Raw genomic sequence first — 26,465 nt, 5'->3', positions numbered from 1 at the left:
TGACAGTATGGTCCATAGAGTCACAAAGAATTAGATATGTCTGAAAGACTGATTAAGAAAAGTTAACTTCCACGAGTCTGTTTCTTCATCTATAAAATGGGTTTAATTATATTACTTACCTTTCAGGGTTGTTGCAAAGAAAACATTTTGAAAACATTCAAGTTCAATATAAATATAGGCTATTATTATTTCTGTATTTAATCCTATGAGGGATTAAAAATCCCTTCTGTTACTAGAATAATAGGAGTTTGGACTGTAATGATTTCCATGGAATTGAGCATATACTCTGGGCCCATTCAGGTGATCTAGTTCTTTACTAAAGGACTTGTGCAGAGGTTGGGTTGGAATGATATGGAAAGTCCATATTCATCACTATGATTATTAGGCTGTTTCAAAGATGACTAGTGACTAAGTAAGGAACAGCGGTCCCTTAGTAGGTTTTAGGAAGAATGAGGAGAAAAGGCTTCCACATTCTTGTAGGACTTAAAGAAAGTGGTAGAGTGAACTTCTCCTTCCTTCTCCTAACTCCTACCAGCTATAAAGGTTATAAGCAAGAATGTATGACCCATCAGAAAGGATGAGCACATGCTTAGCTCCATGGGAAATAATTTAATACAACCTTCTTTTTTTTACTATAGTTCTAAGAATCTAAGAACTACTAATCCTAATTGCTATTTTAAAGTGATCTGGGAGGGGGAGTAAGTTTATGAAAAGTTTTTTATAGCTTTTCTACTCTACTTAAATAGGTCCTCTTACAGCTAATTAAAACATATATACTGGATCATCAATCATGTACCCATCCCACATTACACCTTAGACCAGTATAAGTCTTAGTTTTCTCCTGCAGACCAGGAGACTTCCACTAACTTCCACCACCTATGCAGAGCACCTCTTTACCTCATCAGAAAACAGTAGCTTAGTGCTAAAGTAGAAGAAATAGGCCCAGAAGAAAGAAGAAGCAATCAATCTCTTAAGGTCACAGATTTTTTTAAAAAATAAAAACTTTTACCTTCTATCTTGGAATCAATACTGTGTATTGGTTTCAAGGCAGAGGAGTGGTAAGGACTAGGTAATGGGGTTCAAGTGACTTGCCCAGGGTCACACCACTGAGAAGTGTTTGTGGCCAGATTTGAACCTAGGACCTCTGGTTTCTAGGTTTGGTTCTCAATCCACTGAGCTACCCGGCTGCCCCCAAGGTAATAGATTTTAAGTAACATGCCCTTTTAGTAATAAAATTTTGTCTAGTTGTAAATATCTGTTGCAGACAGGCAATTTTAAACGATGTTAACGTAACCACTTTTTTTTTTACAATATTTATAATTTCTATAGTTACAAAATCCACAAATTTGCATAGACTAAAGCAATTAAACAGTTCTCCAGTGGTGTTTTCTAAAATTGATTTTTTTATTTTAAACCCACCTATAATGGTGAATATCTTCAAATGATTTAGTATTATTTATGGCAAATACACATAGAAAGCCCTCCCCAGTCCTCATGTACTGGTCCCTCATTGCACTGTATTCCTCTTGACCTGCTGTGTCGAGAATATCCAAGAGACAGGTCTCTCCATCAATTACTACTTGTTTCCTGTAGGAATCCTGAGAAAGGAGAAACAGAGTCTGGTTATTACAATACACCTTTTTATTTTTATATAGGTGCTATACAGAGATGTGGTGATGCTACCAAGCATATTAAAGTACAAAAATCACTTAAATTGAGTATCATTAATATAATGAGATTTCTACATTTAAATTGTTCTGGTCAACCTATTAAATTCTACTTAAGTGTTACTCTCATTCCTCACTGCATAACTGCAGTTATGACAATCATCCCAGGTCCTCAAAGGGTAAGCCAGGGGAAAACATGCTAGAAAGGCTTTGAGGATGTGTCTATGATGGACTTTAAGTTTTGTTATATAAGGATCAGCTTAGAAAGGAAGGCTCCAGAAGTTTGGCTAGCAAGTGGTATCTGTTAAACCAAAGCAATTCATGAAGATCATCCTCAAAAGCACAGAGGGACTATCTTTTGAATCAATAGCAGAAGTATCATACCAATAAAATCACTTATCTGACTACCATAAGATTTTTCTGGTTGTCAGGAGGCACACCTAAGAAACATCTTATGCTTTGGAACCAATAAACAGTATTGATTCTAAGACAGAAGTTAAGGGTTTAAAAAATATATATATATTGAAACCCAGGTCTAAAACACCATAAAACAATGTCTAATCCTATCACGAACGGGTACAATCAATACTTATACTATGTTTCTTAGATGTGCCTCCTGGCAACCAGAAAAATCTTATGGTAGTCAATAGGGTGCATGATCATTTTAAGCTATGAAGAGTTTCTAACTAAAAAAGTGAAAAGATTATTATATATTCAGACTAGCAAAGGAAGAACGAGGTGTCCATAAAGATAGGACAATGCCACCAAATAAGAAAGGTTAAAAAAAATCACTCACTGCAATATCACCACTAGGTTCCTAGCAATTACATCTTTTCCAGAGATCCTCATAGGCCCAAAGTCAAATATTACCAGAAACGGGAAAAGACAGTAGAAAGTCAAAGAAAAGGAAGCAGAGGTACGAATGGGAGACAGACTTTAGGACACATTCTGAAACTGATCCACCCCACCTCTCCTGAGGTTAAAGCTAGTTATATACCTTGTAACTCAGTATCATCACATTAAAGGCTTCAATTCTAAGCAAATATATGTTAGCCATTATTTAAATATTATATCTTTTGAAACAAAAATATTAAGGATTGCCAGAATTTAAATCTGAGAGTGCTATTTGTCAATGTACCCTACATTACATACCAAAGCAGATATAGAAATGCAGTTATTCTAATATTTCAGACCCTTCTATAAAAGTACCTTGAACAAGGAAGGTCCTTTAAAAATATGCTGAATCTAATTGGAGGCTGTATAGGGAAGAGATAGGCCTTGACTTTATAGATATTCATCAAATTACCCGATTAACTGAAGGCTTTAAAAAAGACAGGCAGGAGGATCACATAGGCTCATGGAGTAGAAAGGATTTAAAAGATCTCATACTGCTAAGGCTTTTAAACTTTGAGTGACCTTTTAAATACAGAAGGATTTCCATTTTTCTTTTTGAAATTAAAAAAATTAGTCTTCCTTACACATTAATTGAAATAGGTAATAGGATAATAGAACTTTGAGCAAGAAGGGATGTTGAAATTTAAGTTTTCTAAGTCTCTCCCCTCATTTTATACATAAGGAAAAAGAGGTCCAAAGAACTTAAGTTACCCAAAATAACACAATTAAGAGGTAAAGAAAGGACACAACTGCAGGGAATGACAGATATATAAAATACAAAGAACTGTGAAAGATATGAAATGATGTAGAATAAAAAAGTGAAAACAAAAGAACATAATACATATATTGACTTCAACCATATAAGGGATCAGTACCAGAAAGTATTGTCAAAAACCATACCTACAAAGCAGAGAATGTTAGTGTTAACTTATTCAAGAAAATGTACTTTTATTAACAACTTATAAAGGTAAAGATACAATTGTATGGAAAAAATCCTTTTGAACCATTTTTAATGTTTTTTAGCTAAGTTAAGGGCTTTGGGGGCTTAATTCTATTTTTTTTATTTATTTTTGCTTATTCTGTCTTTCTTTGATCTTCTTATATTACTAGAAATAGAAGTTAACATTTTAAATTTAAAAAAATACTGAGGCAGCTCAGTGGATTGAGAGCCAGGCCTAGAGACAAGAAGTATTAGGTTCAAATCTGGCCTCAGACATTTCTAAGGTAAGAGTTTAAAAAAATATATTGAAACCCAGGTCTAAAACACTATACAACAATGTCTAATCCCCATCACAAACAAGTACAATCATTATTACTATTATCCAGATGTACTTCTTTTCTAGCTCCATAGAACAATTTAAAATATGTATGCTTCCACAACCTAGGTGCAAATCAGACCTGGATATGTGAAAAACTGAACAAATTTCTAATGCATAGACTCTCTTAAGTTATGCTCACAGTAATTCAAATATTTACTAAATAGACAATACTATTAAAATTTAAGCTGTCATGAAGTCCTATTCAGAATCCTAAGTGGGAATTGGAAAAAATGCTGGATCCTTGAAAGCTATGAGAGCGGAGTACTGGTTCTGGTAAATTTTACCATTACAGAAAGTCTCTGTGTACAGTCCTATCAACAGATGTCTGCTTTTCAAGGACAAGTCCAGCTTAGAAGAAAGATACTCATCATATCATCAGGTGATGAATTCTTATGGCAATTAGGTGACAAAAAAGGAACCAAATGCATTCTAAAGATAATAGTTTTTATACCATATGCAACCATTAAAACGAACTGTCAATATTCTAAATGTGACATCCTTGTCCATTGACCAGCAAGTTGTCACACTACCAAATGAAGGCAAGTGAATCATATTAAGACTAACATTAAAAAAAAAAGACTAATATTGTTGCTTGATCTATTGGAAACCAGAAGATATAAGGAAGCTACACCTAAACAAGAGGAGGTTCTCTATAGAAAAGCAAAACACAAGAGATTGTATTGTGTATCTTAAGGTAATGGGGAGGGTGGGAGGGTTCTTTTTCATCTTTTATGGCAGTGTACATGGAAACTTATGTGACATCAGTTGCAGAGGATAAAGAGGTAGAAAAGTCCTAGAAGAGCATATACAGTAAGACTCTCCAAATTAAAACAATACATCATTAATATAATTGGTAATTTCACTGCAAAGGTAAGCACTGGGTAAGATGTTGAAAAATATGTTAGAAATAAGGTGAGGATTAAGGAATGGAAGATGCCAAAAACTTATATACACATCGTGAATGCTTCAAAAGAGATTGCAAACAATGAATATCATGAAAATGAAACTGTATTTTGGACAAGAAACAATGGGTTACTAATGTGGTTGTTTCTAAATGTACAGCCTAACTTCTTAGAGTAAAGATCAAAATCAAACCCATACTAAGATATACCATGCAATTAAAACAACTAACCTAAAATATTCTGTTGACAGAAAATGGAGAAAGGAACAGACATCAAAACAATCTACAAACATTTCCTAAAGAAGGCTAACTGACTGACAAAATCTACTGCTGAGAGTAAAATGACCTAGCAAAAAAATTAGGCAAGTGAGTAAATGTTGAAAGCAACATGACCCTTTTATTTAATGTGTCCAACAGAAGGTCCAAAAGAAAAGGCCATGTGACCCAGCTGAAGACACCCAAAGGAGTAAAAAGCAAAGAGAACAAAGGAAAAATACTAGAGCAATTCATCAACTCTCCCACTAGAGCCGAGAATAAAAGCCCTAGAACAGAACTGCCAAGAGTAGGAAAGGAAAGAAAACAACTAAGTTACCTCACCATAGCATGCATTGTAGGAGTCTGGATCAGAGTGGCTCAGATGTTTTATGGAAAGTAGGGTTTCGCTGAAATAAGTCTAATTATTTCTAACTTCTCAGTTAAGAAACTAGAAGTTTCTAGCCTGAAAGTTTCTAGGCACAGAAGAACCAAATTTGGGAATGGGCATAGAATATGGGCAGGGCAAGAATAATAGGGCATCAGAAAGGAGAACAAGATGTGGCTTAACAATTTGTGGAATACTATGGTGCTTTAAGAAATGACAGGCAGGATGATTTCAGGAAAATCTCTACTAAAGTCTCACATAAACTGATACAAAGTAAAGTGAGGAGAACCAAAACAACATTGTACATACACAGTAACAATATTTTTTGATGAATAACTGTGAACAATCTATTTATTCTCAGCAATCCAAGACAACCCCAGACTCATGATGAAAAATGTCATCTGCTCTCAGAGAAAGAAATGATGGAGTCTGAATGCTTACCAAAACATACTACTGTATTTTACTTTTTTTTTAATCATTTGAAATCTTTTCTACAAACTGACTAATATGGAAAAATGGTTTACATTGATTGCACATGTAAAATCTGTATCAGATTGCTTACCGTCTTAGGGAAGAGAGGGAAGAAGTAAGGAAAAGAGGGATGGTGGGAGAGGATTTAGAACTAATATGTTGTTTAAATTGTTTTTATATAGAATTGAGGAAAAATAAAATATTAAAAAAAATTTTTTTTAAGAATTTGCAGTCTCATGGCAAGAGAAAGACTAGGTTACTTGTTTTTCCAGGTTAGAAAATTGATATAAATTAGGAGATTAAAAAAAAAGGCTAAAAAACCTTTTAAACAATAAGTCAAGAATAATTTATCACCTTAGAATAGAAACTAATTAGCAAAACTAAAATGGGATTGGGGGCGGGGAATGGTTGGGGGTGGGGAAATATTTTTTAAAAGCCACAAAGAGTGGAGGGAATGACAAATTTATAGAAAGCTTGCTGAAAGACCCAATTAAGCCAGATTAGATGGTTAGAATGCTAGGCCTGAAGTCTAAAAGACCTAAATTTAAATCCAGCCTCAAACACTTAGCAGTTATATGACCCTGGGCAAATCACTTCACCTGTTTACCTCAGTTTTCTTCAACTATAAAATGAGGATAATGGCATCTACTTCACAGGGTTGTTCTGAAGATCAAATGAGATATCTGTAAAAAGTGCTTATGACCAACAAACAGTACTCACTGTATAAATGCTTATTTTCCCCTCCCCATTTGAAGATGAAACCAGTAAGCAGACAAACAAAAAAAGGCAAAGGTCTGTCACCATTTCTATAACTATTTTCCTTACCAATGGGAGATTCTAATCAATGTTCTACATAGAAAGTAGAAAAAACACTTAAAAAAATTCAACTTAAGTATTAAATTTATTAGATGCTCAATATATGCTAAACTTGGGACTCAAAAGACAAAACAAAAATTGTCCCTGACCACAGGGAGCTTATATTCTACTGGTAAAGAAAAGATATATGAGAACAGTTAGAGTAGACAAAGTATGCCCGGAAGAATGTGATGTTGGAATACAACATTTTTTAAAAAACCTTTATCTTGTCTTAGACTCAATAGTATATACTGGCTCCAAAGCAGAACTGTGGCAAAAGGCTAGGCAAAGCGGGTTTAAATGACCTGCCCATGATCACACAGCTAGAAAGCATCTGAGGTCACACTGGATCTCAGGACCTCTCATCTCTAGGCCTGGTTCTCAATATTCTTGAGGGCATTGACTGGAACAAAAAAAAAAATCCCAGAGAGTATTACTACTGGGGAAAAAATGACTAGAAGGATATAAATAACTACAACCCTTCTACCTATTTTCTTACCTCTACAAAAACTGAACTATAATACAATATCTAGGACATATTAGATGAAAATTACAAACAATATTCTACATTAGATCTCATCTTTACCCACACAACTGACTGAAAAGTGTAAAGAATTAGAACTCACTCTATTCTTAAAAATTCTGATTCAGTAAAGCAAAATCTAAGCTTAAAAGCAGTCTTCCAAAAAGATGTGCTCTTAGCTTAACATGCTAAGATCTTACGAGATTTCCTGATAACTTTGGGTGACCACTTGCTGAATTAAATAAAGAGCAAGGTACAAAAAAATTAACATATACTGGAATTTACTACTGTTCTAGGGAGCTATCCAAACCAGCTCAAAAGAGTTCCCTAAAGACTGAAGTCTTTAAATAATCCTGTTGGACAATGCTGACTGACAAACACTCAGTTTGGCCTAACAATTAAAAAAGAAAACCAGGAAGCTGAAGAATAGCCTATTATCCAGACTTTACAAAGCATTTGGTAAGATAGGCTATTGATCTGGTCCATCAGAATAAATGTCATATTTAGACACTGTATAGGCTCCAAATTAAAAAGGGAAAGAGCATCTTAGATTGCATATAGAAAATTGCATAGTGTTTTATACAACCCCAAGTTTTTCTCTGAAACAAAATCCCATCTTTTAAAATCAACAACCCTTTGATAAGGAGAGACTGTGCTGAAAAAAAAAAAAGAGTTGGTCTCTCAATAAGGAAGACCAAGTTAAAATTCTGCCTCTGATGCATTGTATCATGTGACCCTAGGCAAGTCATTTAACCTCTTCTGGCCCCAAACAGTTCTGCAAGATCATAAACTGTAGAATAAGTACCAATCTGCATTGAAAAAATTAGTTTGCTAAGGAGAAATTGCCTATACCAATGAAATCAGGAGGCCCAATCTCAACATTTTAAAAAATCCTTTTGTAAATCTATTATGATTTCCAAAGAACTACAGTATCATCCAGAGAAGAGATGTACAAGTATAGATGTGTAGATATTTTTTGCCATCCATTACTAACAACAAAAACTATACACAAGCAGTGTAAAAATATCAAAGTTATACAAATAAGAAAATGAGAGGCTATTAAAGTAGTGAGCGTGCTGGATAACAAATTGATAGCCTTCATGCAGTACTGGTAACCACATAAAGACCTAGCATGCCTCTGGTATGTTAGGTAGACTTGCCATGAAAGACTTCCCAGGAAGACAGGAACCAAGTTCATATTGGATAAGGAGTGGGTACTTTCAGCTCTGTTCCTCTGGAGAAATGGGGTCACAGAAGCCACTAAAGTAATGAACACTGCTGTGAACAGTGCCTGACATACAATAGGTACTTTAATAATTTTGATGGACTGATCAACTTTAAGGTTTTGTTTTCAAATCTCATATTACAAAATGTCTAAAGTGTGACACATTAATAAAAGTGTTATATGATTTTTGATCTTCCAAGTTCGATGGAAAGAAATAGGTTCAGAAGCTTCTCTAAGGAAGTTTGGCAACAAAACAATATATCTCTTTTACCGCCATTAGCATAAGTTAGATGAAAATGTAGTACCCTCTCTACTAAATCATGCATTTGCTTTTATCCATTGTCTTTGTATTGCTAACATGCTGATATATAGTGTTATCTCCACACTGATATAAAAAATCCTTGAGAGTAGATGTTTTGTTCTTATTTGTATCTCTAATACCTAGAGCTTAGGGCCAGGCATACATTAAACACTTAATAAATGCTTTTTGATTTACTATTCTAGCATTAGCCTAACTTTCTAGCCTAAAATGATTTTCCACTAAGTTCAACAAAACAGACATAACATGACATAAATATATTGCTTCAATCGTGTATGTGCAAAGTTTATATATGTATACCTTTATTAGAAAATTAAAGAATTTAGAATAAATCATTAAAATTTAACTACTGAATGAGTTCCTAAGAATAAGATAAAGATTCTGAAGCTGTCACATTTTTCTAAAATTGCCATGTACATAAATAAGTCAGAATTTAAAAATTCTAGTATGAATTAAAATTTAGTATCAAAAGCAAAATGTTGACCAGTAGAGGGCACTTCTGAGAATTTGAGAAAAAAGGGAGACAGTTTAACATGTATCACAATGTTTAAAAGGGTTTTATTCAATACATAGTGAGATAATCTTAGCAAAATGCACTCTTAAGTTTGCAAGAGTAATGATCAATTAAAATTTAAAAATAAACAAGTTATGTTAGAAAATAGGAATTATTTTTAATACTTAAGGCTTATCATTAACTCAATTATTTCAAATATTATAACTATTTTATAGTCTTTTAAAATGATTTTAAAAATTTTAAATACTTGCTGCCAATATTAGGTAGTAGCAATAATTTATATCTATATTCATGGTGTATGGGCATGTAAAATGTATATGGCTTATTATTAACACTGAAAGTTTTCTCCAATCAATTCAACCTCAAGTTCTTTCTTATTTCAAAAAAGAATTATCTACTACTGCTAAAGGATTTCAAAAGATTAATTCCATCACTTATACAGATTGCAACTTCTCTACACATTAGTGGAGTCTTTTGTTATTACTGTGGCAGCCAAATGTGGAAATAAATCTCTCCTGACCTGGTTAACCTGGTCTCAGAAATCAACTCATTTTATAAATGAGGAAACGGATCCAGAAAGGTTAAATAATTTACCAGAAGTCTGTTCTCCACTGCTTAACATTCATAAATACCCATGTTCAAAGTTGTTCCCAGTGAGTTAGGACATTCCAGAGCCTGACTTTCCTGGCAGATGCTACAAGAACTTAGGATCACCTCTATCCCTTTATTAAAACATTGGAGTAGAAGTGACAATAAGTGAGAAAATTAAACCTTGAGAAAAACTATGAGACAGACCTCAAAAAAGAAATGGGGGTCAGGAAGACCACAGAAATCAGAGACAGAAAACACTGTTTGATTAGCAGAGGACATCAAGTCAGAGTCAAGTAAACAATGTTAATTACATCAACAAGCAGTATGGTATAATGGAAAGAAAACTAGATATGGAATCAAGACCCAGGTTTGAATCTCAATTCCACTACTTACTATGAAGCTCTAAACCAACCATTTAACTACTTTGGGGCTCAGTTTTCCCATCTCTACAAGGAGAAATAATAGTTGCACTACCTAGCTCACCCTTGTGATCAAAGTGTTTTGTGTAAATGGAGAAGCACAATATAAATATAACTTATTGTCATAGCAGCAATGTATGGTGTAGAATAAATAAATAATGCTATAATGATAATAATCCTGCTTGTACTACTAAAGTATCATTAATAAATCACTCATTTCGCATGCATATTAACTAAATATATTTTCTAAAATAGTTTTTCAAGTCGTATTACTCTAAAAGAGTCTTTTCTTATGACATCTTTGACCTATAACAACTGAAATTAAAGTTTACCTTTTGCACTTAGTAATTTTCAGTAATTGGGAGGAGAAATAAAACTGAACTTAAAATGTCATTTTAATAATTATTAGCTATGCGTTGTATTTAGAATAATTTTCTCCCAATAATAGAAATTGCAAAAAGTTCCTTTTGTTTGGAATCCTATAGCACTGATTAACCATTATCTCAGAGTAATAAATGTACCAGGTCTGAATCAGATGTACACAATAATTTATATACAAACCATGACACTCATGCTTATGAAACCAAACCAAATCATATAGTTGCATAGCATAATTTGTAACTTTGACCTCTGACATAATAGCAGTTTGGAACAGCATATTTAAATGAAATATTTCAGATACAGGTATTCAGAATAGGAAGCTCAGATCCATCCATTACTCTTTTTTCTTATTATGTACTGGAGCTAATTTTCTATTTAAAAACAAGCAAGGTCTGCTTGGATATGAAGTATGGAGTAGTGACCAGGAAATCAGAGCAGAGACTTTCTGGGTTTAATTCTTGTCTTTGCCATATACTACCTAAGAGACCCATTTTTACACTGGATAAGTTACCCACAATGATGAAAAGCATGTATAAACAAAAAAAAAATAGTTCTACCTAGTAAATTTCATAGAATCTCAGGTTATCTAGAAATCATCCAGTACTAGTGATCTAGGATATCCTCTCTTCTGAAATAGTAATTCCCCCACAATGGTCTTTCCAAATGATGATCTAGCTGTTTAAAAGATCTAAAAAGAGAACTATTTTATGATATTCTCAGTCTACTTTTAGACAGCATTAATTATTTCTCTCCTCACATTGAGCTAAAATTTGCTCCTAAAACTTTCACCAAATTATTTCTATCTGGGCTAATGAAGGAGAAAATTTCAAATATATCTCTCAATCTGTAAAATATCATTATCTTCTTCTCTCTAAACCATTTTCCCCATATTTTCTATCTATCAAAATTTACACTACTAAGAAGCCATGAAAAGACTCATTCTAAACTACCATCTGGTAAGGATGTACATATTATTTTCTTCAACATAATGTAGCCTTCTTGAAGGTTACATTCTAAGACATTAGGTAAGGGTTTAAAAAAATTTTAAAAAAAAATCTGGGATTGTTTAAGCTTAAAGAAAAGACTAAAGGGACTTAATAGGAATATGTGGGTAAGTGCTTTAAAGATACACATAAGGATATGTACATGCAAAGCCCTACCTATATTATTATTCTAAATTGTTCCTTTTCAAGATACATTATCTGTTGATAGATACAAAAAGTGTTTTTTGTGGTTATGCTACTGAACATTTTTTGAGGGGTTCAGCCCTAGAATTTCTTTGATGTAGGGAATTTTAAGAAGAGGAAATTCCCTTAGCAAATGGGAATAAATAACTGTTTCACAACTTTAAGGCTTAGAGAATTGTCAATGATAGTAAGAGGATGACTTAGTCAGGATCAAACTATCTCTCAGAAGAACTAAAACTCAGGTCTTCTTGCTCCTGAGATGAGCTTCTTTATCATGCTACAAAGCCCCTCACTCTTAAATATTGTTAGTCAGAATTGTTAACGTACACAAGACCACTTTAACATTAAGCAGTTCAAAATTATTTTAAAGCATAAATATTTTCGCGAGCGGCAACTAGATGGTGCAGTGGATAGAGCACTGGGCCTGGAGTCATAAAGAGTTCAAATCTGGACTCAGACACAGATACTAGTTCTGTGACCTTGGGCAAGTCATTTAACCCTGTTTGCCTCAGTTTCCTCATCTATAAAATGAGTTATTTAAGGAAATGGCAAATCATTCCACTATCTTTGCCAAGAAAACCCCAAATGGGATCATGTAGTCGGACATTACTGAAATTTTTCACAAGGGACCTAATGCACATTTCAAAACTAAGTATTATTGCTCAAAAACTTCAGGCCATCATATAGATGTCATTATTTAGTATTACAAAGTTAATATTTTAAATGTACTTACCTCTATCGTAGGATCATACTCATCTACAAAGTGATTCTGAATTAGCTGTATTGTCAAGGCACTCTTGCCTACACCACCAGCTCCAACTACCACAAGCTTATATTCAGTCATTTTCAGCAGGCTTTATAACAAAAAAAAAGGCAATAAAAATATGATTAGAATATTCTTCACACTTAAATAAATGTAGCCCAAACTCTCTTACAAGTTAGAAATTTAATACCTACCTACTTTTATGTGGGTCATACACTTTTAGGATATACTCAAAAAAGGCATGTTAAAAATAACTTTAGTAAAACTTGTTTTAATAGCTGCAATGGTTAGAACATGTCAGATTTCTACTAAATACTATAAGTCACATAAGCTTGGAAATCTGACTTTTATAATATTTACAACTTTCCCATCAGCTTTTTGAGAAAAACAATCCAGGTGAGTATAGGCATGGTTCTTTTGTCTCATACTTAAGACTAGATAGTTCATTTTAGAATGGCCATTGTGTAATTTTGAACACATTCTCACTGGAATATGCCATGACTTCACAAGAAGCTCACAGAGTACAGCACTGTACATCCCTTAACTAGAGTGACTGAAGTCTTAGCTACTGCCATGAACATGTCTATCAACCTCTAGTTTCTAAAGAGATGGAAATAGCAGTAAAATTCACAGCAAAGATGATGAAGAGGTGGCAAAGAGCACTTCTTGGCCAGCTTCAGAAAAAGTAGACCAAGAAGTAGAGTTAAAAAAGATTAAAGTATATAGGAACAAATTATTTTATTAATCAAAACATCAACTTTTAAAGGATATATAGAAATAGATCCCCCTTTCTATTGTGAAATTGTAAACTATTCGATGTCAAGAATTTGATTTATAGAACATGTACACACCCATCTCTGTCTCTGTCTCTCTCTCACATACATACATACGCCATTGATTTCCTTTCTGGAACCCAAGAAAAGAGAAGTACATATAAGAGTGGCCAATCAATATCATTTAGAGGGAGAATTGACAGTAATTCAAAACAAGATGATCAGAGTTCCTGAATAAATTATTTAAATGTGCACATGAATGCATGCAGAAATATATTCAGTCTGTACACAAATATACATGTAAATACATAAAATGTCTATTTGGCTCACTCAGGAATAAGAAATAACCAAATAGGTCAAAATCCAGATATTCTGGTTTGTCAAATACACCATTCCCTGGACTGTTTTGAGCCCTACTCACCAATAAGGCCTTAGGCTCTAAAAGTGTTTATGTTGTATATCCCAGACCTTTTACTACACCCATTTTTGCTCCACCATGAGAACAAGGAACTTGTACTAACCTAGTTCTAAGCCACTGTGTCTAGGCATCTCATGAAATTTGGTCCTACTTATGTAATGATTAACAATAAAAGGTGGCAAGGAGAAAACCTTATATCCATCAAAGTACCAATTCCTACATAAAATCTTTTCTGATTCCTAACATTCCTTCCCCAATTAATTTGTATTTATTCTATATATATATATTGTGTATTTACTTATATGTGCACACGTTTCCATAAATAGAATGTAAGTGCCCTGAAAGTAGGGCTCTTTCCTTTTGCTCTGTGACTTCAGCAAAACACAGTGCCTGGCACATACCAGGGATTCAAAATATTTACAGAATCTGAGCCATAACAAACTCTTAGCTACTGTGCCGCGCCCCGCCCCCAACCAGTTTTCTTAAAGTCTAAGATGCAGATGCTAAAAACTCAATGGAAGTTAATCATGAAGTTCAAAATCCTCAGTCTGGCATTCATGACTTCTACAATCTGCCTCCAGTCTAATCTCTTCTTTCACTACTTTCCTTCCAAATATCTCTCAAAATGGAGCACTGAAAAACCCATTGTGGCTGAACATGTCACATGTGTCTCTATCTGTGCCTTTATTCATGAATATAGGGCCTTCCCCACATATCTACTTATTTCAAATGTACACATTATAGGTTCATAAGATTTAAACTTAGAACTGAAAGGGACTTTAGAAATCATCTAGTCCAACCCTTTCTCAGGTTTTTCCTCTGTGGCTAGTTTATGAATGAATAAAGGTTTAGAAAAATTAACTGACTTGCCCATATTCTCACAGTAGCAAAGCAGAGATTCAAAATCAAGTTTCTGTTTTTTTTTTTTTAAACTAAATCCCCTGTTCCTTACACTAATTTCATTTAAAGGATAGAGTCTGACTGTGATTTCATTGGTTTAGGGAAGTCCCATATGAGGAAATTCTACCAATGTAGTCTCTGCACTGAGGTAGTCTTTGGGAATTGCCAGGTGCACTGATAGGTTAAAAGTGGCTTACTCTGTCTGGGACACACAGCCAAAATTTGTCAAGGGTAGAATCTGAACCCTTCAGCTTCAAAGTTGGCTCAATACATACTTGTCAGCCTCCCTCTCTTATTCAAAGATCCTAAAATGACATTTCCTCCATAAAGCTTTTCCAGATCTTCAAACAGGAAGTAATCTCTTTTCTTATGAACTCTCATAGCATCTCTCAACTGGCACTTAATGTAGTCTATTTGTATAACTTCATATGATCATATATTTAGCGCTGGGAAGGACCTCAAAGGTCATTTAGTCAAACTCCTTCAGTTTATAGTAGAGGAAACTGAGGCTTGAGAAGGGTTAAACGATTTGTTCAAAGTCACAGAGAGCATTAGGGTTGGCTTTGAACTCAGGGCCTCTAATAGTATCTACTCATGTATTTCACATCTCTCTAAATAGACAGTAAGCTCCCAGAAGGCAGATGCCTTTCATGTTTTATTCATTTTTGATCACCCATTGTCTTTGTGAAGTGCATTACTAATCACTTTCTATTTTATACACAAATGGTTTGTGTGATTCAATTTTTGTATACATCCACAATGAGTTCCTAAAAAGTGAAATGTAAATAAAATCACATTTTAAGTTAAAGCAATAGATCATTCAAAGTCTTAAAAATAAATCATACAAGCAGTATAATAATATACAAGCAGTATAATAATATACAAGTAAATATACAAGCAGTATAATAATGTAATAGCTAACTTTTATAATACCCTTCCTATGTACCAGGCAAAGTGCTGAGCACTTTACTATTATTGTTATTATTTTATTTGATCCTCACAACAACCTTGGGAGATGGGTACTTTTACATTTACAGATAAAGAAAGTGAGGCAAACAGAATTAAGTGACTTGTCCAGGATCATCCAGCTACTAAGTATCTGAGGCTGGATTTGAACTGGGTCCTGACTACAAGCTCAGCACTCTATCTACTGCACCACCCCAAGCTCATCACTGTTGAGAAAACTAAATTAGAAAAAAGTTAAGCAACAGTAGCACTGTCAAGAAAAGAAACCTAACAATTTAAGGTAAGAATACTCTTAATTTACCTCTTTTCTGCAAATACAAATTTTTATGTCAGTTGTTTAAAATAGAATATGTTTGAGTGTAAGCTCCATACATTGCCTTGTTGTCATTAACTACATTAAATAAAGTCTTTCATTCTGAAGCATAGTTCATCAATGTAGACATCAATCAATAGTAATGTTAAGACTAGATATTAATAGTCATTTCTCCCTCTCCAATTCCCAAGCTTATTTTTGCATAAGTAAGCCTTAGACAGTCTGGAGCTTTAACCATAACATATGCATGCATACACCTGATTAAAAGGCTGCAGTAGGTTGTTTTGGCAGCCACAACTAAGTCCTCATTGCTGGTCATTATTGCTAGATGTTGGGAGTTCTGTTACAACATGGTATTACTGTAGTAACTTCTAGGATGGTGAATATGTTATTCATTCTTCAGTAGAGAGAACCACTTTTTAGTTTGTGGGTGATTTTCCCCCCCTCTTGCTTAACAATAAACTTGACTCAGCAAAATTCTCTGAAATAACCATTTTCCGTTTACAACTCATTCAAGGTTCCATTCCGCACACCTAATGCTTGCTGCTGCCACTTACCAAGGCTACAAAATGTCACATACCAGGGAGCTAGTTTAGAACTCGGAGGTTGCAGCTAGACTCTCCACAACGTAACCTCAAACAGGGGTCTTTGACTTACTCTTAATTCTCTTGGGGAACAACAACCCCCCAACCCCAGCCGACACACACACACACACACACACACACACACACACACACACACACACACACACACACACACACGTCTTTGTTCACAAGGAAAACGACCACTTCACAACAGCAGCAAACGAAGTTTCTCGCTCACCCGGGGAGATGCTAAGGGCGGCCGGGAGGACAGCGCCAGGCACCCAGAGCTCGGCAGAGAAGGCGGGGAGCCGTCCAGGAGGGAGTGCACCGACCCACCGACAGGCAGACCCGGGCGCAACCTTCACCACGCCCGGACCCGCCCTCGGGGCGGCCGAGTTTCAGCTCGCCTGGAGCCCGGGCCGGCTCTCCGGGGAGGGAGGGAGGAAGGAAGAAAGAAAGGAAAGAAGGAAGGGGATTCCCGTTCAGGAAGCAGCGGCAGCCTCTCCCTGCACCCCCTATGGTTCTTCCCCACCTTGGTTCCATCTCTCCCACCCCACCGGGGCTCCCCACCTCCGCTAAGACCCCTAATTCATTCACTCTCCGTCCGCCCCGCCCAACCCGGCGCCGGCGAGGAAAGGTCGGACCCCGGGCAGGGACTCAGGAAGGAGGGCAACGGGGCCCTTACCTCTCTTCCGCGCCGGAGAGACGCTGAGTCTCGGGCCCGCACGGCCGCCTGCGTTAGCGCCACTCTCAAGCCCACTCTGCAATGGCGGGGGCCGGGGAGCGCCGAAGGAGCCCGAGCCCGAGGCGCAGCCACCGCTGCTGCTGCCGCCTCTGCCGCCGCCTCTGCCGCTGCCGCCGCCGCCGCCACAGCCTCCTGGGTTAGTCGAGCCCCGAGCGAATGGATGGGAGCCGCGAAGGGCCGAGTTATCGATGCGCTCCGCGCTCGACTTCTTTTCGGGCGGGCGAGAGAGAGGAGGGAACCGCCAGAGCGATGCGGGAAGAGAGAGAAAGAGGGAGGGAACCAGGCAAGAGGCGAGCCCGAAGAGCACAGAGGAGAAGGAGGAAGAGAGCTCGTGCAGGCGGCGCACCTCACGTGCAGGCGGAGCCAGGCCGGAGGAGGAGAGGCTAGAGCGTTCGCTTGCTCCCCGCCCAGCCTAAGGGACAAGCGCCCCGCCCTCCCAACCCCCCCAGCCATCCACATACACACAGAGGCTGCCAACTGGCCAATCCTCTTCCACCCTCCCGACCGCACTCCCGCCCACGCGACCCTCCAGCCACTCACCTTGTCCCTGGTCGTGGACACTCGTCCCCCTCCCACACACCCATCCACGGAGAGCCGCCACACCTTCGAGTCTCTCCTCTGGCACTCTGAGAGCTGGAGAATCTCCCTTGTTCTGCCTCTGCATCTAGTGCCGCAGACTGCAGGCCCAGATGCCCAGAGCACATCTTCAACAGTTCATGTCCATATTTCCACGGGTTCTTTCCATCAACCACTGGGGAAACAACTTATGCTTCTACATCTTCTCTCCCGGCACTGAAAGCCTTTCATAGGCTAGCTCTGCTCTCCTCTTCTGCTAACTGGCGGACTTTCTATTCTCTGAACCCCATATGCCATCTCCTACCTGTACCTCTTTTATTTTCCTACCTCTATTTCATTGATATAGACTAGAGAAACAATGAGTAACTCCTCCTTCACAAAGGTAGGTCAGCACTTGCAATGCAGTCTGTAATCATGGAGCTGGGGTCTGAACTTTTAAAAAAATAACTATTCCAATATGAGTTCCCTTTGTAAAACTGTTTCATTTCATGCCTTTTTTACATTTACTTTTTATTTTACACAAATACATATAAGCAAATCTTAGCATTCGTTTTTTTAAAATTTAGAGTTCCAAATTCTCACCTTTTCTTTCCTCACTCCCTCCTTCAGAAGGTAAGCAATTTGATTTAAATTATACATGTGCAGTTATGCAAAACATTTTCATATTAGCTATGTTACAAAAGAAAATGCAGACCAGCAATAATAAAAATTTTAAAGTATTCTTCAAATTTCATTCAAACTTCATCGTTTTCTCTTTGTAAATGGAATAGCATTTTTCATCTTAAGTTTTTTGAAATTGTTTCTGGAATGCTCAATGAAGTCTTTAATTTCAACGGACTGACAAAGTGGGGTGTGGGGAGGAGAAGAAGTTAAGAACCTTACTGAGAGTTGCTTGGAGCACTGGAAGGTTGTGATTTGTACAAAGTCACACAGCCAGTGGGTGCAAAAAGGACATTTGACCCCAGACCTTCTTGGGTTATACTTCATTGACTCTCAGAAGGCTATCTCCCAGATTTGGAATGCATTCTAGCCTCATCTCTGCCTCTTAAAATCCTTATTTCCTTCAAGAGTTCTAATCCTACCTAAAGCCACATCTCACGCTAGGTATTGTTTTTACCAGTGAGGTGGCACAGTGGATACAAATTAATACTGGCTGAGAGACTCTGGTCAATTCACTTAACATCCTTTTCCTAACTTGCTTTCCTCATCTGTAAAATGGGGATAATAATAATAACAAATATCTCCTAGGGTTATATGTATTTTAAATCAATATTACATGCATTAAGAGTTGAAAACAAAGTGCTAATTTGAGCTCCAAAGGAGATGAATTATTGTTTACTGGGTGGATGGGGAATCTGGAAAGCTTCCTTAAAGAAATGGGATTTGAGCTGCTTTTTAAATTGGTCACTGGATAGTAGAGTCAATGGGGGGAAAAATGAAAAAAGGCCACCATATTCCATATTATTTATGGAAGCACATTTTGTAGTAGCAAAAAACTTTGAAACAAAGTAAACATCTACTATTTGGGTGATAGCTAAATAAGTTGTGGCATATTCATGTAATGAAATATGACTATATAAGAAAATTTGAAGATGAGTACAGAGGAGCATGGGAACACATATAACTAATTGAAGAAGCTTGTCACAATGTAAATGGGAGAAAAAAACAAGAACAGAACAATCCCCAACTGAATACTGTAAAAGCATAATGACCAAGAAGATAGATATGAGATATGAAAAAAAGATATATGACAAGATATCTCTGTTCCTTTGCATTAGAAATTACTGGTGTGGTACATTGAATATGATGGAAGACTTTCTTAATATTGCTCCATGTTACTAGACTCTTGTTTTTTATTATGTTGGAAAAAAAGACAATACTATATGTTTTCAGGATGTCTTTCAGAAATAATTTTATTAATTTAATCTTATTCTAAATCCAAGCTTCTATATGTTGTAGAACTGTCAAAAAAGAATTGTGCACATACAGACAACACACACATCACATCACACCTCTCTACCCTAAGAGAATTTGAAGTAGCATTCATAAGAATTAATTCAGTTTTGAGTTAACATTCTACTCAGTCGAATAGAACTAGTCACTAAAAACTTCTCCTGAGGGCACTCAGTTCCTCTTTTGACAACTCCCCCTGCTTTGCACTAGAAATGGAAAGACTTGGGTGTCTGTACCTTAGCCCTTTTTCCCTAACCCTAATTCCTCCCTAGCCACACTCCCCAGGATCCCAGATTTTCTCTTCAAAGCTCCAGAAACTTCTTCAACCTGAAAACTCACTATGTCCTGGACTTCAGTCTGGAACTACCCTCCTCCCCTACTGCCTCTCTTGCTAATTGCCTCATTCCTGCAGAACCTACAATTTTAAAGAGGGTAACCAAGCCAGTCAAACCTTCTTTCTTCTCCAGAATGTACTCTGTACTATCCCTGACTTTCTCTTCCAGGACCTGTTGTCAACCCACCCCACTAGCCAAGTACCTTCATCTCTTCTTTCTGCCCTCACCAACTATTTTCAGCTTCCTTCTTATGTATCCCCTTCCAATGCTAGGTCTTTGAGGAGAGGGCCAATTTTTCTGCTTGTATTTGTATTCCTAGCACATAATAATAGCTTAATAAATGTCATTATGAATGTGGACGGCTATACCCTAAGGGGAGTCACAGTCTTTCTCTTCCAGAAATGGGAAGGCAATGATCTTAACTACTTTTTATTCTAAGTATGGGGACCAGGTTAAATTCATATTCCTGGGATCTTAACTTTTCCCACACTTCCCTAAAGGGAAAGTTCTGAAAAGGACTTCAGACTAAAGAAATATTTATTTTAAAAATATTTTTAAGTGAAGGAAAAAGGTGTTTAATATGTTCCCAGAGTTCCCAAGAAATGTCTCTTGGTGAGATATTAGTGAGTTATATAAAAACTATATATATATATATGTATATATAATTATATTTTTGTTTAATATAAATATACCTACTTATATATTTATAAAAACAAACATTTTAAAGGAAATAAGAGCATTCTAGGAATAGAAAAAAACTCAGTTATTTTTACCTCATCTCCCACATCCAGGTCATCAAATCTCAAAATGTTTTCCTATCATTCCTTCCTCTACACTTTAACTGTCTTACCTTAGTTCAAGTCCTTGCCATTATCCCTAGATTGCTATAGCAGTGTTCAAATTTTCCATTTCCCAATATACCCAACATACTGCCAGAACATTCTTATAATGCTCAGTTGATAATTATTAATAAATATCAAGATTCTATATGAAACAAAATGAACTAGACCCAGAAAGTAACAAGGACATACAAGGCACTGAATTCAAGGGGCTTGCAAGTTACTCTAGTTATGCTAGATTCCACCCATATTAAACAGATGAATGATAATATAATAAGAAATATATGCTAATTATGGAAGTAGAAACATCTGAAATCAGCTGGGATCTAGAAATTCAGATATAACCATACTAACAAAAAAAAAAAATACAGAGAGACCCTAGCATAGGATCATTAAAGATAGTTAATTGGAACAAAGAAGGAAATGAAAACTATTAGAAACTTTCCTAGCAACCATTCCCCCAAATAAGTGCTGATCCACTTTTCCCTTCCCCAGTATATTCTGGAGAGAAAATTACCCTTAATCCATCTTCCTACCTGAAAAATGGATTAAAAATATCATGTCTTGGCAGGTCTTCTAGCAACTTCATTGCCCCCTTTGTATTTCTGCCCATATATAGTCCTGCTTCACTTCTGGTCAGCTCCATGAATTTGGACATTTGCCACCCCTTTCTTCTGGAGAGGCACAATAGTAGAGTTGATAGAGTCCTATATTTAAGAGTTTGAAACAGGTTCAAATTTTACATATGATACATACTAGTTGCCACTCAACTTCTTTAAATCTGTTTTTGGAGTAGCTAGGTGGCTCAATGGATAGAGCCAGGCCTGGATACCAGAGGTCTTGGGTTCAAATCTCACCTCAATCACTTCCTACCTGTGTAGCCCTGGGCAAGTCACTTGACCCTAATTCCCTATCTTTTATCATTCTTCTGCCTTGGAATTGGTAATATCAATTATAAGAGAAAAGGTAAGAATTTATTTTTATTTATTTATTTATTTGTTTATTTTTTAAACCCTTACCTTCCAATCAATTAAAAAAGGGGCTAGGCAGTGGGGGTCAAGTGACTTGCCCAGGGTCACACAGCTAGGAAGTGTCTGAGACCAGATTTGAACTTAGGACCTCCCATCTCTAGGCCTGGCTCTCAATCCATTGAGCCACCCAGCTGCCCCCAAGAATTTTTTTTGAAAAATTATGTTTCCTTGCCTGAAAAATGAGGGGGCAATTTACTTAATCTCTATGATTGCTTCTAGATCTAAATTGTACCTTATGATCCTTGCTATCCCTTCCCTACAAGACTCTGTTATTCTTTCTCCTATTCCTTATCTCCTCAGGATAACAGCCCCTTGTTGATAATAACAGCAGCTAGCATTTACATAGTTTCTTAAGTTTGAAAATTGCTTTACAAATATTTCATTTGATCCTAAAAACAACCCTGTAAGATAGGTGCTATTATCCTCATTTTTATATGTGCAGAAATTGAAGCAAGAGATTGAGTGATTTGTCCTGGCTCATACAGCTATCCTGGAATTGAGCCAGGATTTGGACCAAAGGCTTTCCTGATTTCTATCCACTCTGGTATACTACCTCTGTTTCAATACTCACTGAAGAGCAAAAATTGATTAGTAGTTTTAGGAGGAAAACAGAGAGTTGAAAAAGAACTATAGTTTGTCTGTGTATGGAATATTGCAATGATCTGGTAAAAGTCTCTGAGCCCCCACTCCAATCCACCCTCCATTCGGCTGTCAAAATGACTTTCTTGAAGTGCAAGTCTGATCATGTCACTCTTGTCCCCTACTCAAAAAATTCCAATGGCTCCCTACCACCTCCTAGATCAAATATATACATATAGTTCTCTGTAGGATGTTTAAAGACCTTCATAACCTGCCCTCTCCCCACCTTTTTAGACTTCTTGATATTTACTCCCTCCTCCTTTGATTCAGTGACCCTGGCCACTTTCGTGTTCTTTGTATAAGACTTTCTCATAGTTCCAGGCATTTTCACTGACTATTCCCCATCCATCCCATCTGTCCCTCCTCTCCTCTGCTTTTGGCTTTTTAAAGCCCCAGCTAAAAACTCTACCTTCTACAAGAAGCCTTGCCTGATCCCCTTTAATTTAAGTACCTTCCCACTGTTAATTATTGTATGGATCCCACATTATCTACATGTTGTCTTCTCTATTAGCTAATTTAGGGCAGGGTCTGGCCTTTTCCTTTGGACATTGCCACCCCATTCTTATGGAGAAGCACAGTAGTAGAGCTGATAGAGTCCTGCATTTAAGAATTTGAAACAGATGGGTTCAAATTTTACACCTGATACATACTAGGTGCCACTCGACTTCTTTAAATCTGTTTCTAGAGCAGTTAGGTGGGCCAATGAATAGAGCATCTTTGTATTCCCAGCACTTAGCACAGTGTCAGGCTCATCATAGAGCCTTAATAAATGGTTATTGACTGACTGTATAAAATCACTAAATATATCAAATTGTCCACATATTATGTAGAGAGCTTTATAATGATAGAAATAAGAAGAAAAAAATTCCATTCTGCATAAATGTGATAGAATTAATCCTTTCTAAAAACAGGTTTTATAGATCAGTATTAAGTAATTTATTTTTAGTTTTTGTCCTAATTTATTTGTTCTATTATTACTAATAATTCCAATTGTAATTCACATTTACATAGGATTTTGTAAACTTTAAATAATTTTCCTCATAACTACTAATGAAATAGATCAAAGTATGTCATGTAGATTTTTTAAAAATAATTTTAGGGGGACAGCTTGGTAGCTCAGTGGATTGAGAGCCAGGCCTAGAGACGGGAGGTCCTAGATTCAAATCTGGCCTCAGACACTTCCCAGCTGTGTGACCCTGGGCAAGTCACTTGACCCCCATTGCCTACCCTTACCACTCTTCCACCTATAAGTCAATACATAGAAGTTAAGGGTTTAAAATAAAAAATAATTTAAAAAAATAATTTTAGGAATCAAAAATTTAAAAAAATGTTTCCTGCTTATTTGCCAAGGATGTATTGTGTTGATGATTGCAAATCTGATTTTCCTGTGTTTCTGTTATGATAGTCATATATGATATTATATGATGTTAGATTATACGTGTATTTATATTATAAACTATATACAATACAAATACGTGACACACATTTTTTATATTTTTTATAGTAATGTGTATTCAAGCAGAAGTCTGCTCAACTATATCAGTATAACTTTCTAAAACAATAACCCTTTTGGACTAGTCTATCTAATATTCTGTGATTGGATGAAGCAATTAACTATCCTGATAAGTTTTTCCAGTAGTTGTTGGACATTATTTGATGATGTCCAAACCCTAAATGAAGTCAAAGGGCATGAATCTTGAAATAGAATAGGAAGAGATATCCTACCATACTGATCCTATAAAGTATTCCTTTGATCTTTCTTTTTCAGTAATAGTATTCCTTTATGTAACAGGCCAGAAGACCTTAGGAGACAGTTATAAGTGAGAGTTGAAAAGTCTGTTATATTTTAATATACATGTAAGGATAAAAGAAGTACTTACTTCCATGTAGCACAAGAAATTAAAATGTTACTAATAGTAATGTTTATTTAAAGCCTTCAAGGAAATTCGTATTAGGCAATGCAATGTAAGAATTTCATAAAGAACCCTTGTTAAAACCTTTAGGTATAGAGCAGAACCAGTTTTTAACAAAAACTAGCACATATGACTTTTTCCAAAATAGATTACAACAGTCTACAGATATAAAGGTTCTATTCATACTAAAAAAAAAAAAAAGACAAGAAAATGGGTTTAGCAAAAATAGCAGAATGAGTGATTGCATCTCAGTCATGTCCACAACCTCAAAACAACAATACATGAATATGTACTTCAAAATTATAATAATAAGGAAAGAAAATGAGTACTCAAAATATTACAGTTATAATATTTGATTTACTATTGTGTTGTTATATCTTATATAATATATTTCATAGTATATAATATATTATATTTATAATACTTCAAAATTATAATAGTAAGAAAAAGAAGTGAATATTGAAACAGTTCAATTCAAATAGAATTCAGAAAAAACTTTGGTTTAAATACTGACTCTGACCCAGATTAGTGTGTGAGCCAGGACAAGTAACTTAACCTCTTGTCTTACTTCTCACTGAGGTAAAGACCTCTGAAAATGACAACAGAAGTCTGCATTATGGGTCCATTGCCCTCAGGAGCATCTAATATGCCCTACTTCTAGTATGATTAGGCCTACATTCCAAGCTTTAGCTATGTTGGCATCTATTGTTGCCTCAAAGCCTTCTCTTGGCAGTAACCCAGTCTAATATTCCTCACCCCAACTTAAGAAGGGAGAGTATTTAACTTGTCCAGTTGATGAAGAAGTTAATAGCTGTGGATGCAATAAGGATATAACATTGTACACCTGACTAGTACAGAAGGTAAAGGATTTCCCTAATAAGAGAAAGGGGAGAGGAAAATATGAATACAGTTGAAGTCGTCTCCTCCTGGAATTCCTGTTCAGCATAGATCCAGCCAAACTGCAACTCCCACTCTATAACATGGGTAAAGTAGTCCAGTTCCAGTTGTCTGAACAGGATAGAACAGGTAACAGTGGATATGGGAAGGTTCCACTTTCTGGTTCAGAAGGGAAGGAGTAGATGACAAAAAAGCTGAGAGGGAAAAACAGTTGGATATGAGCCAAGAAATCACTCATATAAACCAACAGTAAGATTCATGAGGAAAGAAAAATAAACAACAGAAAAGTAGACAATATTATGAATAAATATTTTAGAGAGGATAGTGGATTGAAAATTTCCAGTGACAGAATATAATAAATTCTGTAGAATTATTAGAAATAATTGAACAATGCAATTGAAAAAAAGATTTGCACACATGTATACACAAATTCCCGAATAATTTAGAAGAGAAGTAAAGTAATGAAAAGAAGTGAAAATAGAATTAAAATTATTTTGGAAATCAGAGTTCTCAAAGAAGTTTAAAAAGACAAACATGAGAGCAATTTGGAATAGATTAAAAAAAAAACCATATGAATTAGACAGGACCTTAGAGGCCATCTAATCCAAGTCCCTCATTTTACACATGAGGAAACTAGAGTCCAGAGAAGTTAAGCAAATTGACCAAGGCCACTCAAGTAATAGATGGCAGAACCAGGATTTTAACCCAAGACTCTTGATCTCAAACAATGTTTTCTATCCTGCTTCTTGCAAAATAGTAGGGTCTCTGAGAAAAATTTATACTAAAAAAAATATTTAAGTGGAAGGAAATTTGTCACAATAGAAGACAAAAAGTAGAAAAACATTGATTCCATAAAGTCAAAACAACTGACCTTAAATTGTGAAGACTGGCCTATTGCAGAGTTCTGATTGACA

At 36.0% G+C, this 26,465-nt stretch overlaps 1 protein-coding gene across 3 annotated transcripts in view; it reads right to left on the bottom strand.

The window, feature by feature from the left end:
* The window catches only part of KRAS (KRAS proto-oncogene, GTPase), a 38,927-nt gene extending 21,451 nt beyond the window's left edge, over positions 1–17,476 (bottom strand). For 2 of the 3 annotated variants that reach the window (XM_044677534.1, XM_044677533.1), the window contains exons 1-3: positions 17,309–17,476; positions 12,640–12,760; positions 1,420–1,598 (exon numbers count right to left, since the gene is read on the bottom strand). In XM_044677534.1, coding sequence (XP_044533469.1) covers positions 1,420–1,598; positions 12,640–12,750 — 290 coding nt within the window. In that variant the 5' untranslated portion in view covers positions 12,751–12,760; positions 17,309–17,476. Of the gene's footprint in view, positions 1–1,419; positions 1,599–12,639; positions 12,761–16,861; positions 17,033–17,308 lie in introns of those variants that run through there. The other variant, XM_044677531.1, reaches the window with a different exon arrangement.
* Positions 17,477–26,465: the final 8,989 nt, after the last annotated feature.

Source organism: Gracilinanus agilis, chromosome 5 (genome assembly GCF_016433145.1).
Source record: "Gracilinanus agilis isolate LMUSP501 chromosome 5, AgileGrace, whole genome shotgun sequence".
NCBI classification, from domain to species: Eukaryota; Metazoa; Chordata; class Mammalia; order Didelphimorphia; family Didelphidae; genus Gracilinanus; species Gracilinanus agilis.
Note: the sequence above shows the minus strand (reverse complement) of the source record. Positions and strands in the feature narration are given on the sequence as shown.